General features: G+C 32.0%; 1 protein-coding gene across 2 annotated transcripts; it reads left to right on the forward strand.

Annotated features, from left to right (window-relative positions):
- Nucleotides 1–1,502: 1,502 nt before the first annotated feature.
- Nucleotides 1,503–15,761, forward strand: LOC106075421 (geranylgeranyl pyrophosphate synthase-like). 2 transcript variants are annotated; one of them, XM_013236388.2, is made up of 12 exons: nucleotides 1,503–1,658; nucleotides 6,680–6,738; nucleotides 7,316–7,384; nucleotides 7,756–7,841; nucleotides 7,972–8,018; nucleotides 8,562–8,681; nucleotides 8,805–8,906; nucleotides 10,682–10,742; nucleotides 10,849–10,927; nucleotides 11,656–11,758; nucleotides 12,493–12,607; nucleotides 13,007–15,761. In XM_013236388.2, the coding sequence occupies exons 2-12, from the start codon at nucleotides 6,682–6,684 to the stop codon at nucleotides 13,101–13,103; spliced, it is 936 nt and encodes a 311-aa protein (XP_013091842.1). In that variant the 5' UTR covers nucleotides 1,503–1,658; nucleotides 6,680–6,681; the 3' UTR covers nucleotides 13,104–15,761. The 2 variants fall into 2 exon arrangements, with proteins under 2 accessions (XP_013091842.1, XP_055876820.1); XM_056020845.1 differs by having other exon boundaries at nucleotides 1,504–1,658; nucleotides 6,677–6,738.
- The last annotated feature ends 360 nt before the right edge of the window (nucleotides 15,762–16,121 follow it).

The following is a 16,121-nucleotide window of genomic DNA, read 5'->3' on the forward strand; positions in this document are numbered from 1 at the left end:
TTTAGCTTAATATTTACCTAGTGATTTAGATATCGGAATTTAAATATGAGTTTGTATTAGTATACATAAATTTAAAAACATTTAGAGAATAATATTAGGCCTACATATAATTTATGATTACCATACGTCCAGCAAAAAGAAGACAAATCATAATACCATATATATATATATATATATATATATATATATATATATATATATATATATATATATATATATATATATAATATAACAAAAAAGAATAGTGGAAAAAAAAACTTGTAAGGAAAATCAGGGTAGTGTGACGTCAAATACAATTAAAGAAGAGGTAGAGAATCTAAAAGTGACATTGTGTTGTCTTAAGCTTTAATAAAATAAAATTAATGTAAAGGATAAGGAGTTCAAGTATTAGACTAATAAAATATGTGCTTTATATTGTTACGAATCTCACTATCCAGGCTCTCTGCAAACTGCACCATACACCACCAACTTAAAGAACTTGACAAGTCAGGGCTCCAAAATAACGTAAAGGTTTAATGTCCATAAATAACAGCCAATACTGTACAATTGGCAGCACGTAGAACAGTACAAATAGCTCTGCGATAACAAATATCTCTCCGATAACACCGTTCCGCCGTATCAAGTCTTGCACTGGCCTCTCCGTCTCGTTCCGGGCTTGCACTGGGGTTCAACAGTTCGGGACTGACTTCACACACTTGGGCTCGTTGTGTCGGACTCGATCACAGACCAAGATCAAGACGCCGTTCGTCTCAACTGTACTTGACAGTACTCCGCACTGAACCGTCGTAATGCTCCGTACAGAACCACACCGTTGAACTGTGCTGTAGTCGACCGTGTTCTGAACTCCTGTCGTGAACCTCCTTTCTGAACCTTGCTGTATTGAGCCCCTTTTCTCGACCGTCTTGACTGCGACACCTCCGCTCTTATATAGGGTCCCTACTGGCCTTCTCGAACCGGACAGAACGCCCCTCGACGTTTCTAGGTGGTCAGATGACTATAACTCTCGTGACGCTCCCGAGCTCTGTTCACGTCGGCGATCCTTCCCGAACTGTCCTGTTGACCCTCGACTCGGACGATCGTCTTAACTCGTCTCGGTTGACCGCTCGTCTAGCGCTGGCCTGGGGCGATTTGCGTCGGCTGACTACACACACACCACTACCCCCATCTGTGCCACCACCAGGTTTATAACAATATATAGGCTTTGTTCCGACATTTATACCGTGTTCCGCAATTGTGACTTCTTAAAAAATCCTATTCCGTAATTGTGACTACCCATATCTCAGTCGAATTGAATGTAAAATTTAAATATCTGTTGAAAAACTAAACAAAGCGTCTATTTTTATCGGAAAATGGATGGGCAATGCCTAGATACTTTTAGTTTTTCCATAGTTCTAACCATTACGGAGCAAAAAATTGAAAGCTAAAAGTAGCTGCAAACTGTTCCGCAATAGTGACTGTACTATATTCTATATAGATAGATGTAACCTCTAAAAACACAGACCTATATTTTATGTCTATGGGCGCAAAATAATTATATAGTAGTACAGTTGTTAGCAGTTGATTTTTGTTGACATTTCCTAGACTGGAGAAATTGTATGATTCATAAACAAACTGAAACTCTTATTGGACTTATTGTGACATAGACTTGGACTTGACAGGTAAGGCGTGTCACCTGTGCTTATATTTTAAATCTTGGTCTAGATTCTAGATCTATTCTAAGAATACTAATTAACATAGACTTTTTAAAAAAGTCTTCAGAGTCTAAAGTAAGAGTGTCACTAGTCTGTAGTGACTGTAGTCACGACACTAGACTTGACTAGACTAGTAGATTAGTAGAGTTACTGTGTAGTAGTGAAAGTCTAAGATAGACTACCTAAGTGACTAAGTCAGACTAAAAGTCAAAGTGTAGTCTCAGTCTGTAGTAGGCTACTGTAGTTGTAGTGTAGTGTAGAGTAGAGATACTTATAAGTTATAGATCTAGTAAGCTACTCAAGGCTATTGCCCTTGCCTTAGGCAGGCTTACTACTTAGGACTTAGTCATTGTCCATTTATCATTCATTAATAAAATCACTAAAAAACAACTAAACTTACTTAACGACTTAACACAGTAGTTTACTAGGATGGCTGCCTGGTCGTGCGGTTTGCGCGCTGGACTGTCGTTCAGATTTATCGACGGTCGAGGGTTCAAACCCTGCCCGCTCCCATCCCCCGTCGTCCTGCGGGAGGTTTGGACTAGGAAGTAAACTATCTTCAACTCTGAAGGAACATCTGAAACATGTAAAACACTAGTTAACAATGTTAAATTAGTCTTTGACTTTAGTCTTATAAGTTATAACTTTTATACTTTAGGAGAGAAGAATAAAAAGTAAAGTAGCCAGATATATTTTCTAGATCTATAGACTTCTAGATCTAAATAATCTAAAATATATAAAACTATTTGTCGTGAATTTGCTTATTTGGATTGTCACCCCTTAGTGTTTGTTACACTTGTTAACCTGTGTACTGACCGTATTTCGTAGTCCATGTTGTGAACTCTACTATGTGTGTAGTTGTTTGTCATTCAGTGAAATAAAGCTTTGAATGTAACATGGTATTGTTATTATTAAGTACAACAACTTGTCACAGACCAGCGATCCGTGTCCTTTATGTATTGTAGACAAAATAAAGGCAAGATCAAGAATGAGAAGATCCAAAGGTGGAGGTTAGAGCTATCCTGCTTTCACTATGACGTCGTTTACAGACCAGGTACACAGAACACTGCTGCTGACACTTTCAGCAGAAATCGCTACTTATCCGCAATGACACGTAACGACCTAAAATTACTCCACAATAGTTTGTGTCACCCTGGTGTAACAAGAATGCTACATTTTGTGAGATCAAAAAAATCTACCTTTTTCCACCGATGACGTCAGAACAGTGATCGACCAGTGCCAGTCATGTGCTGAACTTAAACCTCGATTCTTCAGGCCGCCAATAGGACAATTAATCAAAGCCACTCAGCCATTCGAAAGAATAAGCATAGACTTTAAGGGACCTCTCCCTTCCAACTCACGCAATAAATATCTGCTTACCATGATCGACAAATTCTCTAGGTTTCCTTTTGCCTTTGCATGCCCAGATATGTCATCTGCTACTGTTGTTAAATGCCTAAATGAGTTGTTCGCATTATTCGGGCTACCTTCCTATGTCCATACCGACAGAGGTACTTCCTTTATGTCTGCTGAAGTACAGAAGTACCTTAACGAAAGAGGAGTTGCTACGAGCAGGACCACGGCTTACAATCCTAGAGGAAATGGTCAAATAGAGAAACTGAACAGTACCCTTTGGAAAGCTATAACCTTAGCTTTACACTCCCAGGACTTGAGTACGTCTCAGTGGGAACTAGTATTGCAAGACGCGTTGCACTCAATTCGGTCACTTCTGTGTACGGCGACGAATAAAACTCCACATGAGAGACTCTTTGGATACTATCGCAGAAGTACTTCTGGAACATCCCTACCAACGTGGTTAACATCTCCTGGCCCCGTGTTGTTAAAAAGAAATAATAGATCCTCTAAATATGACCCTTTAACAGAGGAGGTAGAGCTGGTGAACAGCAACCCTCAATACGCTCTTATCAAAACATATACGGGCCGAGAAGAAACAGTTTCTTTAAGATTATTGGCGCCCAAAGAAAAAGACTGTTTCACAGAGAATGTGAGACCCCCTGTGCTGAGAGACAGTTCGTTCAGGAATGCGACACCCTCTCTTCAAAGCGAAACAGAAAACAACACAGAGAACTCTTCTCTGAACCCTCCTGTTAACTGAACAACCAAACCACCCCTATCGGGGGAAGTGGACCCGGTTGAAGCCCCGACTATCGAGTCACCAAGTAATGTTGTTAGTACTGATACTGATTGTACTAATACTGCCGATCCAAACTGCCGATACAACCTAAGAGAACGAAAATCAAGACCCAACTACCGGGTTTAACAGACTTATGTGTTTGATAAACAGTTTGCTATTAACCAGTATTGCAGATGTGTTTAGATGCTTATGTTTTATTAATCTTTGTATTTGCTTTGACTACCTGCTGTTGTGTTATATGTATAAAATTTAAACGTGGGGTGAATGTCGTGAATTTGCTTATTTGGATTGTCACCCCTTAGTGTTTGTTACACTTGTTAACCTGTGTACTGACCGTATTTCGTAGTCCGTGTTGTGAACTCTACTATGTGTGTAGTTGTGTCATTCAGTGAAATAAAGCTTTGAATGTAACATGGTATTGTTATTATTAAGTACAACACTATTAAAACACTAAACTAAAAGTCTAAAGACTAAACCATAATTTGCAAATAGAAAATCAAAACCTAATGAAATACTCTTCTTTACATTGGTGGTCAGACCTCCGTTACAGTAATATACCGGCCTCATCCACCTTCAATGCTGTAGGCCTTATTATTGTCACAAAACATACTACCTTATGTCTGTTTGACTACATAGTTAACTTTTCTTTCCAGTAAATGAAAAAAACAGAAGAAAAGAAATAGGAAAATGCTCATGCACTAATAATAATGTTATTATTCTTTCTCATTATGCGCAGTCAAAATGTCAAAGCTAAACAGAGGTGCTAAAGGAGCTATATTTCCTTATTAATTTTCATTTAAAAATTTATTTTTCAAATGTTGCATATTTATGTTACAACAATTTGCTATAAATGACCATTGACTTATTCATGAAAAATTAGCCAAATTCAAACTTGATTACTACAGGTGTTGCTATTCAAATCCAATTTTACGTCGATGTTTATTTATGAAATAAAGAATTTTGATTGGTAGCTTCTGGCCACATGTTGTTGTTTTTTTTTTTACACCAAGTTGAACTGATAAACAATGAAAGCCTCTAATCGATAGGACACTTTTTGTTCATAAGATACTGTCTTTTCTGAAACTGAATGGTGCATTATGGTATTTCGAAACCAAAAATGTCATATTAAGAGCTTTCATAATAACAGGTTTCATATAGATGTCGAGAAAGGCTTCCAAAATATTGAGTAACTTTATAATTTAAAGTAACTTTACTTTATAATTGTAAATAAAATCTCTTAAACATAAACTCTGGCTTTTTTTTTTCTGTTAGCTGGTAGAATACTTTCTCTGTTTACATTTTTTTAACAAGCATCCTCAATGAATCACACAATAAATCCTTGGATTGGTATAATGATTTCATCTAATGGGGAAACAAATGTTGGTTGCTTCAATAATTTTAAGCTTCAATTTAAAGATAAATATTGAGTATAAAACTTTTCATTATGTTTCGTTACAAAGTTTATATCAACTCACTCTGTTTCTCTGTCTGTCTGGTAAAAAGTGTGTACAGGTTATTCCTCTCACACCCATTCTCTGATCAAGCTGAAACTTCACACAATAATTCATTGACGTAGACAAGACATGAATCATTTTTTTTTTTAAAGTAACCTATTGGGCACTTTATTACTGGTAATTCATAACAAGGGAAACTAATACTTCAGTATTCACAGATATGGCTAACTTTGATGGGTTTAGTCCCCTTAAATAATTGTTAACACTATTTCTTCTCACGCATTCACCAACAAGTTGATACTTTAAAAAATTATTTATTGTACCTATCAAATCAATAAACAAAAATACTCATTTAGTCAATTAATTATTGGTAATAAATTATTTTGCTTGAGATCAAATAAGGGAAATAACTTGTACATTATTGGTAGATATAGTTTTAAGGACAGAGTTCTTCCCCTTTAAATAAGTTTTTGTTTTGTTTTTTTTAAAAGGATTTTTTTATATTTTGCTACTTTTATTATCTCAATGATAGTTCTTTTTATTATTCAAGATTTAAGTAGTGCTAAGTTAAAGATTAATGTCAAATTGTTGATTTATTTTAATTGTGTTTCAGTTGTAACAATAAGTTAGAGTTGTTCCATGTCCTCTAATAATATAATGACTTCAAAATGAATAAAGCACAAGCAAATCCAGAAATAGAAATTCAGAACACTTCAATAAATAGATCTAAATCCAATAATAATAACTTCACTAACCCAAGATGATGTTATTTGATCAATTCTATTTGTATTAGTTAAATAGGCTAACTCTAGCTTTATAATAGGTACCATCCCCTTTTTAGTCCTTTGTTATTATTATCATATGCTTTTTAATTTTTGACAGTGCCTCTTGATTTACAAATTATTAAATCATTTTTCCAACACACAGATATACAACAGAGACATGTTAATTATATTTATACTGTAGTGGTTAGAAAAAAAATATATTATTTTCTTCTGTAACATGCCCAAAGTGGTTATCTAGATTTAGTGTTTGAAAACTTCAGGCTAATTAAATGTTTCCTTAATAATTTACACAATTAACATTAAGATTTATTATATTACTTCATGTGAAAGTCTCTTATCACAGTCACTCTTTTTTTACCCACTAAAATGATGGCATTTTTTTTTTTACATTTAGTTACTATCCTTTGTGTGTGTGTTTTGGGGGGGGGGTGCATTAAAAAGTGGTAATGAGAACAGATTACATTTACATAAAATTACATAGAAAATAGTAATGACTCATATCTGAATGTTTAAGAAATGATGGGCTTGTATATTTTAAATACAGGTATATATATTATATTATTTTCTTCAAATATTTTTTTCTGACTTAAGCAGGTATGGATTCTTCACTGTCAGAGGTAGAAAATGATGAAACAAAGGATAAACATGAGCAGGTAAAAGATTTTCTATTTTTATCTATTACTTTTTTTTTATTTTTTCAATATTGGCAGGGTTATGATTCTGTTCTTTATTATTTAAAAAAAAAACTTTGATGAAATTAATTTAATAGTGCAATACTTTAAGCTACTCGACCGAATCAAAACAAGATAGATGCTGTGTGTGGATATTTGAAGCCTAATTCATCATTCCTGCAATTTCATGTTGAAATTACATTTTTTTTTTTCATTTAAATTGTTCAAGATTTGATTTAGATAATAATATTCAGACATTTTACAAATTTGCTTTACTTTTATTTGTCTTTAATCATGGATAAAATGTTCTTGTAACTGGTATGTCATGATCAGAGATGAATCAGTTTGCACATATGTATCACTTTTATCCTTCATTGCAACTTAGAATTATGTTCTTCAGCTACTGTCTGTTAATTTCTCACTACATGTTGGAAACTTCTCTCTCTAAGCAGCAATTTAAAAATTTTAATATAATGTAAATATAATGAATTTCTTAGTGCTTTATAAGTTAGTAAATTTTCTAAACTAAATTTAAAAACAAATATTTTTGTATCCTCAGATTCTAATGGAACCATACAAGTATATAAGTCAAATACCAGGCAAGCAAATACGTACTCAACTTGCTGTGGTAATGATAAGTTCCTTATATTGGGTGTTTCTATTTGGATTTGTTACTCAACTTCAAATTTATAGAACAAGCAGTGTTTACACTAGGGGTCTCAGATTCAATTCCAATAAAAACTAGGAATTTTAATCTTTAGTATGTACAGTTCATTGAATCTGATATTTGTTCTGCTGTCTACAAATTATTATTTAAAAAAAACAAATTAGGTTTACATCACCCAATGGACAGATTTATTAGGAAACTTATACTTACTTTCCTTAAAAAAAAATATTTTTTTTAAATATTTCATATTGTAAACACTGCCTGTTCTATAAAATATATAACAAATATTATATTATATTATTTATATTCTAATTCTGTTGTTTTTTCTTTAGGCTTTCAACTATTGGTTAAAAATACCAGTTGAAAAACAACAAATTGTTTCCGAAGTAGCACAAATGTTGCATAATGCAAGTTTAATGTGAGTGTTAACTAAAGATTGATTTTGCTTTAAATTGAAGAAAAAATAAACCACAGCAATATTTAATTTTTGTTTCAAATAATATTTTGATGTATATGTTACTAGACTTGTTTGTGTATTTATATTTCAGTGTTGATGATATAGAAGATAATTCCAAATTAAGGCGGGGTATTCCAGGTAATATCTTTTCTTTTACAAAGTAGTTTTCACTAGAGAGAAAACTTAAATACTTAATAATAGCTGTGTAAATAAAGTTTTATGGCTATTTAGCTTCTTATTTTTAATTTTGGCCAAAAGGATCAGGCAACAACAACAAAAAAAAGAAAACCAATTCACTTTATACATGAAACATTTTTGGATTAAGTGATTGAGTGTGTATGCATATGAAAGCATTAGGGAGATTATCATCAAACTCTATTTGAGCTAGGGCTTGAGAGGCTCAAATCCTCTCTTGTAAAAGCCCTGGACAGAAACTCTGCTGCTGTGCATAGTGCATGTTATGTCACCTTAGAGGTCAAGAACATTTGTGATTTCCCAGACCTGTAGAATAAAATTAACAAGTATGGGGCAGTTAAAAAGAATAGAAAATATGGTTTCCTCTTCCTCCCCACAGTGGGGGCATAGTGAGTGAAAAGCAATAAGAAGATGAAAATGTCTTCCAATAAATGTGGGAATCAGCTTAATTGAAAATAACTACTTATACATTTTTATTTGTTCCAGTTACACATTCCATTTTTGGTGTTGCACAAGCAATCAATTCAGCCAATTATGTTTACTTCCTGGGGTTAGAAAAGCTATTTTCTCTTGGAAAGTTGGAAGAAACATCTAGAATATTTACAGGTAAAAAGTTTTACAACAGTCGAGATACTTCCTTAGTAAGTTGTTTGAAATTTATCATAAATATAGTTGTTTTTGTTTTTTCCTGGCTGTTTATGATATTTTTGTTTCATGTTTGATTTACAGAACATTGTCTAGAACTTCACAGAGGTCAAGGGATGGACATTTATTGGAGAGATGCAGTAATCTGTCCTACTGAAGACGAATACAAGTTAATGGTATTAAGAAGTCAGTGTTAAACCCTTGCTTTAATATTGTTTTGTTCAGTGATTTGAAAAGTCTGTTGGGCAATGGATATTATTTCCAATTAGATCAGCTGCAAGACTTTGACAAACACAAAATTTTACTTCTTCATGCTATTCCCTTTTATTCTAATTTCAAATTAACTTCAAAACTTTGTGTTCCTAATAAACAATGCAAATGCTATTAAAGGGAAAAGGGCTAAGACATTCAAACAAAATAATTATTTCACTTTTTGTCCAGCTATGGATACAACAAATGATTCCATATTTTTTGTTTAAAGAACTGTTCACATTTAATGTTTAAAAAGCAAGATAAAGTTATCAGTCTTGGTTTTCAAAGGTTCTGTCAAAAAAAAAAAGAACTCTTTGGTTTATTATTTCCTAATTGATGTTTACATTATGTGAAATTTTGACTGATGCATTCTAAATTGTTTGAAAATAAAAATAGTGTGCTTTGTCAGTTTGTAGAGGACTGGCCGAAATGGAGGGTCCATCACCATAACATTTAAGCAGAATACACCTTATAAGCTTGTGACAAATGTTTCTCAAAGGACATAACATTTGATAGTATCTGAGATACTGCTTATTTCTAAGTTCATAAAGTTTTTGTACTTGCATACTTGTGCTAATTTTATGTAAATAAGTTAATGATAATTAAGTTCATTCAACTATAGAGAGACTGTGTCACCTTATTTATGAATAGATGAAAACACACATATGTCACTTTGTGGAAGTAAAGATCTCACTGGGTTGTATTTAAATCTATTTTGCAAGCTAGGTGTAATTAAGATGTGTGGTGCATACATACATTCACACACACCATTTATAGTTTGTCTCATTTTTTTTTCATCCTGGGTGTTCAAACTTAGTATTTATAAAATGAATGATGATAGAAACAAGTTTTACAGCCACTGTTCTGAATTCTTAATTATGTTTGTGACCTATCAAGGTGGACTTGCTTTCTTATAGCATGGCCTCTATGCTCATTAAATGTGTATGCATTCTCATTATCTCTTATACTGTACTGTAGTTATTGAAATTTTTTCTTTATACAAGGCATCTCAAAAGGATTACATTTTTAGTTCACTTTTTATTTTAATAGAGCAAATATGGGGGGGGGGGGGGGGGGCAGAACATTTTTAAAAAAAAAATTTTTTACTCTAGCCAAGGCCTGTCCTAACAATTGCAGGGCCCTAAAGCGAAACAAATTGCGCTGGGCCCAGTCTGGGTAGGGATAAGGATAATAAGTGAAAATTAAGATTTAGTATTAGAAAAAAAATTGATTTGACATTTTATTCATTCTTTACTAAGTACAATATTACGATCAAATAAACTTTACGAGCCTTGCGTGTAGCGAAGTCATACAGTATATCATCAAAATTCTGTTTCCGACATCTATCACGCTCAAAAGCAATAGCAAGTATTGCCGAATCGTTCAATTTATCTTCATTAATTGTTGACCTGAAGTAATTGAATGACACCCCAATATGACCATTTGGTCTTTTTTTCAGGAGATTTTTAAGATTTCAGGAGATTTCTACGAACCCATGGAAAATCAGGAGGCCCCGGGAAACCATGTAATATAAGTTATAATGGTTTAATTTAATAATATACACCTAGAATTAGTGCAGTGCCTATGAAAGTGCGGGGCCCACTGCGGTCGCCTAGGTTGCAGTGGCGTAAGACCAGCCCTGACTCTAGCTTATAAATAAATATTTTCTTAAATTTTTTTTATCTCATTGTTGTTGTTTTTATTATTAGAAACTGGTGCATTGTTTGGGCTTGCTGTCAAATTAATGCAGCTTTTTAGTACAAATAAAAGGTAATTTTTTTCTCATAGATAACTTAAAACTGTTTATCAAAAGGCAAGTATAAAAAAAAATTTCTGAAATATAATCTTTTTTTTTTTTTCGTTTCCATTCATGCAGTGATCTAAACAGTTTACTAAGGCTGCTGGGACTTTACTTTCAAATCAGAGATGATTATGCCAATCTTTGTTCTAAAGAGGTAAATTTAACTTTCCTTCACACTAAAAAAGCAAAGTGTATTACTTTTATGTGATATGTTTTGCAACTTAAAAATTTAATTAGTTTAAGAAAATTTTATGTGGATCTAGAAGTTCACTTTCATCTTCAGCATATTTGGGAACATTCTCAATTTACTAAATAACAGCCCAAATACCTATATTTGATTTGAAAACTCTTAGTTGAATACGCTAGCACTCTAATAATTCATGCTCCATAATGTACTTTTAACACATTCAAAAGTGCAAAGAAAAGCTTCTTGTTTTTTTTTTTACTAATGAAGTTTTATTTTTGAATTTGTGTTTTCCATCAAGTGGTTGAGTTTAAAGGATCTCCCTCGACTAGTTTATCGCCCTTTGTAGTATCATCAACCTTGTTCTACCTAACATGGAATTAAACTCAAAGCTCTAACAAAAGGGTTACTTCTAAGGTGGTAGCAGCTCTCACAATCTGAGATATCACATTTTGAAATAACGTTTTTGAAAGTTTCTAACCAATGTTCTTTAATATTTGTTATGTTGAATGGTAGAGAACATGGCCTGAGTTTGAAAGTCTTGAGCCTCACAAAATCTGGTTGACAGATTAATTGTGTTCTAAGTAGAGAATAAATATTTAAGGCCTCAGAAATTTTGAACACAACATCATTGATGATGCTTCTTGATACTTTTTTATCTTTGGATATATAATTATTAAAATTGTTTTCTTAACAAGTATGAAGCTAACAAGAGTTATTGTGAAGACATCACAGAAGGAAAATTTTCATTTCCGCTGATTCATGCTATCAGAAGTAACCCAAATGACAATCAAGTCCTCAGTATCCTTTTCATATGTGTATAGATTTTAGTTGTATTAGTCCTTTTTCAGGATCTAAATTAAGCATTAGATGTTGCAAAAAGAAAAATTTGGAAAAGAAAAGGTAGTTTAAAAAAAACAACTTTTTGTTTGAATCTGATTTATTTTACACAGTTTTTCATACCATTTTAAATGGGAGCTATTTGATCATTTACAAGCAGCATATGAAGCCTAACACACTAATCTAATTCCATTCAATCAACCTGAATTTTAAAAAGGACTTTTCTCCTATTTTGAAGTTTTACTGCTGCCTATTTATTCTTAAGTTCAGATTGTTTAAATATTTTTATTTCTACTCAGCCTGTCAGTCTTCCCTTAGTCTCTTGGACCTTTGGGGCATACCTATATGTCTACCTCCATTCTCTGATTTTCACATTTTTTTTAGGCCCATCAATTCCCTTATGTTGTCTTGCTAGTGTTTCTTTTGATTATTTTTCTTTCTGCAGGAATGTCTTTTCTTCTGGAACAAATTAGAAGTAAAATATATTTCTTATGACATGCTTTTTTTAAAAAATTATGTTTCCAAAGCATCTTGAATTGGCTTTGGTTAAATTACCATTTCAGTTTTATAATTGTATTAATTTTTTTTTTTGCAAATGTTTTTAAAAATAATACATAATTGCTGGTAATTTTTATAACTTTTTAGTGCTGGTATCTTCAATTTTTTCATTTTGTTGTCCTTCACTTGTGAACAAGGTATCCTGAGACAAAGAACAACAGACAATGATGTGAAAAAATATTGTGTGCAATACTTGGAAAAAGTGGGAAGTTTTGATTATACAAGAAAAGTCCTTGCAGAACTAGAATCTGAGTATTCAAATGTTTTAATGTTATTTTTAAATGAATAGTTCTTTTAATATTATATTTCTCAGAGTCCACAAAGAATATTTACTTGATACCTTTACTTAAACAATGTCAACATTTACTTGATACCTTTACTTGAACAATGGCAGCCATGAGATGTGTGGCCGAGTGTCATAAGCTGCTTTTCTACCTATCAAGGGGGTTTAAGCTAGAATCCTGACTTAAGCAGAGTTGTGTGTGCTGAGTGACTGAAGGTAGAACAGACCCCCCCACACACACATATCACTCCTAAATACCCCTTCCCCACCTCACAAAAGCATAATGTATTTATTAACTTCTTTTTATATTAAAAGGTTAGATATTATTTTCATGTTTTATACTTAAAAAGTTATTTTTTAATCTGCAGATTGCTGCAAAATATTGAGTCTTTGGGAGGAAATCCATATTTAAAGGCTATTGTACTAGAGCTCAGGAAGATCTACTCCACATCAGAAGATTGCTAGAACAATATAGTTTTATTTCAGATACATTATTTATTGCTCTGTTCAACATTTTCCGGGTTCATAGAAGGCCCAAATATTAAAAAAACATTTTGATCATTGACTGTTTTTAGAAAAAATGATTAATATGAAATTATATTTTAAAAAAATGTGTTATCTGTTTAAGCCATTTTTTTTTAAGATTGATTCCTGATATTTTTTTAAATATTGGTTCAATTATCTCACTTAATAAAGCTGAAAACTTGCCGTCTCCAATGAACTTTTCAACTATGCTATGCCTTGCTCTAATTTTAATCATCTCTATGGTATCTGCTTGATTACATCACATTATGGTCTACCCCTTTCCTCGCAACAAAATATCTAGTCCCTATGTTTTAATCATTTAGCCTCTATGTTTTAATTATTTACCTCTGTCTAAATCATTTAGCTTCTATGTCTTAATCATGTAGCCTCTATGTCTTAATCATGTAGCTTCTATGTCTTAATCATGTAGCCTCTATGTCTACATTTAGTTAATTTTGTCCTGCTCTTGTTACATTTCTCAGCAATGAAATTTGATACATGTAGTGCTGGCGTAGTTATCACCTCTTTTGTGAATGGAGATCCTGTTCATTTATATGTTGGAAGATTCAGACAAGTAGTCCTATATCTGAAACGGCCAATATGTCGTTTTTCATTGCCTTTTATTTTGATGTGTGCTGGGATCCACTCTTGTGATTATTTTTATTAGTGGAGATGGGAATGAACAGATTCATGATGTTCTAACCCTTCAGTAGGCCAACAATAAATGATTAATTTTATCATAAGCATCTGAACATACAATGACATATTTTACAGTTAAAAGGAATTAGAAAAAAAGTTTTAATTTTAATGAATCTTTGTTATTTAGCTGTAATGGATGTCAGGATGTTATGGATATAAATGTTTATATTATATGCTAAAAAAGAGATGCACTACTAGATGTGTCAGAGAAAGATAGATGTGTAAATAATAACATTATTATAGTCTGAAAATAAAGACCAAACTGTAGAGGTATGTTTGCATATACTTTGGCTCAAGTAGGTTTTTGAAAGTGTTAGTAACTCTGGCCCTTGAAGTTTGAGTGAACCCTGACATATACAAATCTGAAATGTGACAATGTTGAACAAAATCATCAACTTCTACTTTTTAATCATAATTAGTTTTATTGATAATGTTCTAGAATGATACCCATCACTGAAAATCAGACTACCATATTGTTTCATTTGGTCCAATAACCTTAACAAAGAGAAAAAATGAGTATTTTTTAATGAATTATTTGTGTTTGTTAATTTTATCATAATTGTCTTCTTTGTTTATGTTATTTGTAGTGGTATTAAAACAGATTAAATAATAGCCAAAGTGTATCTTCACTGTGTTTGGCAAGATTGGAATAAAAAAATTACAACAATTTAGCCAAAAAAAAAACTTTGTAAGAAGCTGCAATTTTTTTCATTTAATAATCACTAAAATTTTGACTTTTAATTGTAATAGTCACATTTAATGTAGAGTATATCAATAAAATTTTAAACACAGCTATTTCTTTTTAATACATTTTCTTTTTCCATTATATCTTAGTGGACTAGTAGTAAGAAACAGTTGAAAACTATCATGATCTAAACATTTCACTCAGTCACTAGTAAATTGTGATGTACTAATTCAATGTTAAAGATTATTGGGTTTTGCATGACCTAAACTGTTATGTCCACTAATCAGTGGATGTGACTTAAATTGAAAACTAGTCTGCATTTTCATTTCTCTATTTAATGTTGATCTTGTACAATTTTGTTCTGATATGGAAGTTTCTATGACAGTAAGTTTATTTATAATTATTAGGTTAATGTATGCTTCTGCCTTGTTGACTTAAAAAACAACAGGTATTTCATCTACTTTTATTTTATACAAACCCTGTGGATTAATTTTGCAAATTGTTAATTGTAACTTCATCATAAAATTCATTTTACAAATCTATGATTGCTCCTTCTTTCCTAATGCCATTAGAGCATAGAACTCAGCCAGGAAAACCAGAGACTTAGCAGAATAATTAGGATTAGACTAACACATAAATGCATTGGATGTAATTATCTTCTCTTTTGAAGGAACATCTGTAATTCAGAAGATAATTGATGTGTAATGGTGCCAAAACTTTTTTATGCTTTAAAAAAAAGTATTGGGCATCAAGATTTTTTCTTTATTTGTCTAGCATTTGGGGTCAGGTTTGGAACCTTGTATTGGAAAAACCAGTAGTATATAAGTCAGCAGTTACATATTCTTTACCCATCATTAACATTACACTTGACAGTTTCATCCATAGTAACATTACAGTTGTCAGTTTAATCCATAGTAACATTACAATGTCAGTTTTATTAAATGTCACATTAACATATTTTTGTTTATCTAGCCACCAATGTGCAGTTTATTTCATGTTCCTTTGCTAAAGTTTTTTTTTATGGCAACAATTCTTTTGATAGAAGCTTACATAGATCTGATCAACTATGGCTTGATTAATTTAATTGGAGAATGATAATTTTTTTATGATTTGTTATCTCAATTTGTTATATTTTGTTGTATGTCAAGCTTGTTGTATTGTATTGTTGCTTATTTTAAAGTATGAGATAAAAATAAAGTATAATAAACACTTTATTCTGATATTTTTGTATTTTCCAAATATTTATAATTTACATTGATGAACAATAAAAGTAAAAATACTTATATACAGAATTTTTTATTGTAAACATCCCTCTTGATGTTTGAAAGGGCAGTTCTAAATCTAGTTATTGTATTTTATAAGCAGTTGGTGTGCATTAAGATTTATGAATTGTTTGTGCTGATCACATAATCATAAAAGGTTGAAAATTTTACCACCAAATATTTGACAAGAGCTTTGAATATTCTATGATAGTCTGTAATTTTAGTAGTCCTATAGATTTCAGCAAAATGAAGGTACAATAATGTTTAAATACAATTTATTGAAACACATTTATTAATGTGAAATTCTCATAG

The sequence above is a fragment of the Biomphalaria glabrata genome, chromosome 2 (genome assembly GCF_947242115.1).
Source record: "Biomphalaria glabrata chromosome 2, xgBioGlab47.1, whole genome shotgun sequence".
Lineage (NCBI taxonomy): Eukaryota > Metazoa > Mollusca > Gastropoda > Planorbidae > Biomphalaria > Biomphalaria glabrata.

What these genes read in the sequence shown, in the direction of transcription:
- LOC106075421 (XM_013236388.2), top strand. Translation starts at nt 6,682, where the DNA reads ATGGATTCTTCACTGTCAGAGGTAGAAAATGATGAAACAAAGGATAAA. An exon ending in CAAGTTAATGGTATTAAGAA is followed by an intron (nt 8,907 to 10,681) that starts GTCAGTGTTAAA and finishes TTTTATTATTAG; the next exon opens with AAACTGGTGCATTGTTTGGG. An exon ending in CCAATCTTTGTTCTAAAGAG is followed by an intron (nt 10,928 to 11,655) that starts GTAAATTTAACT and finishes TTTCTTAACAAG; the next exon opens with TATGAAGCTAACAAGAGTTA.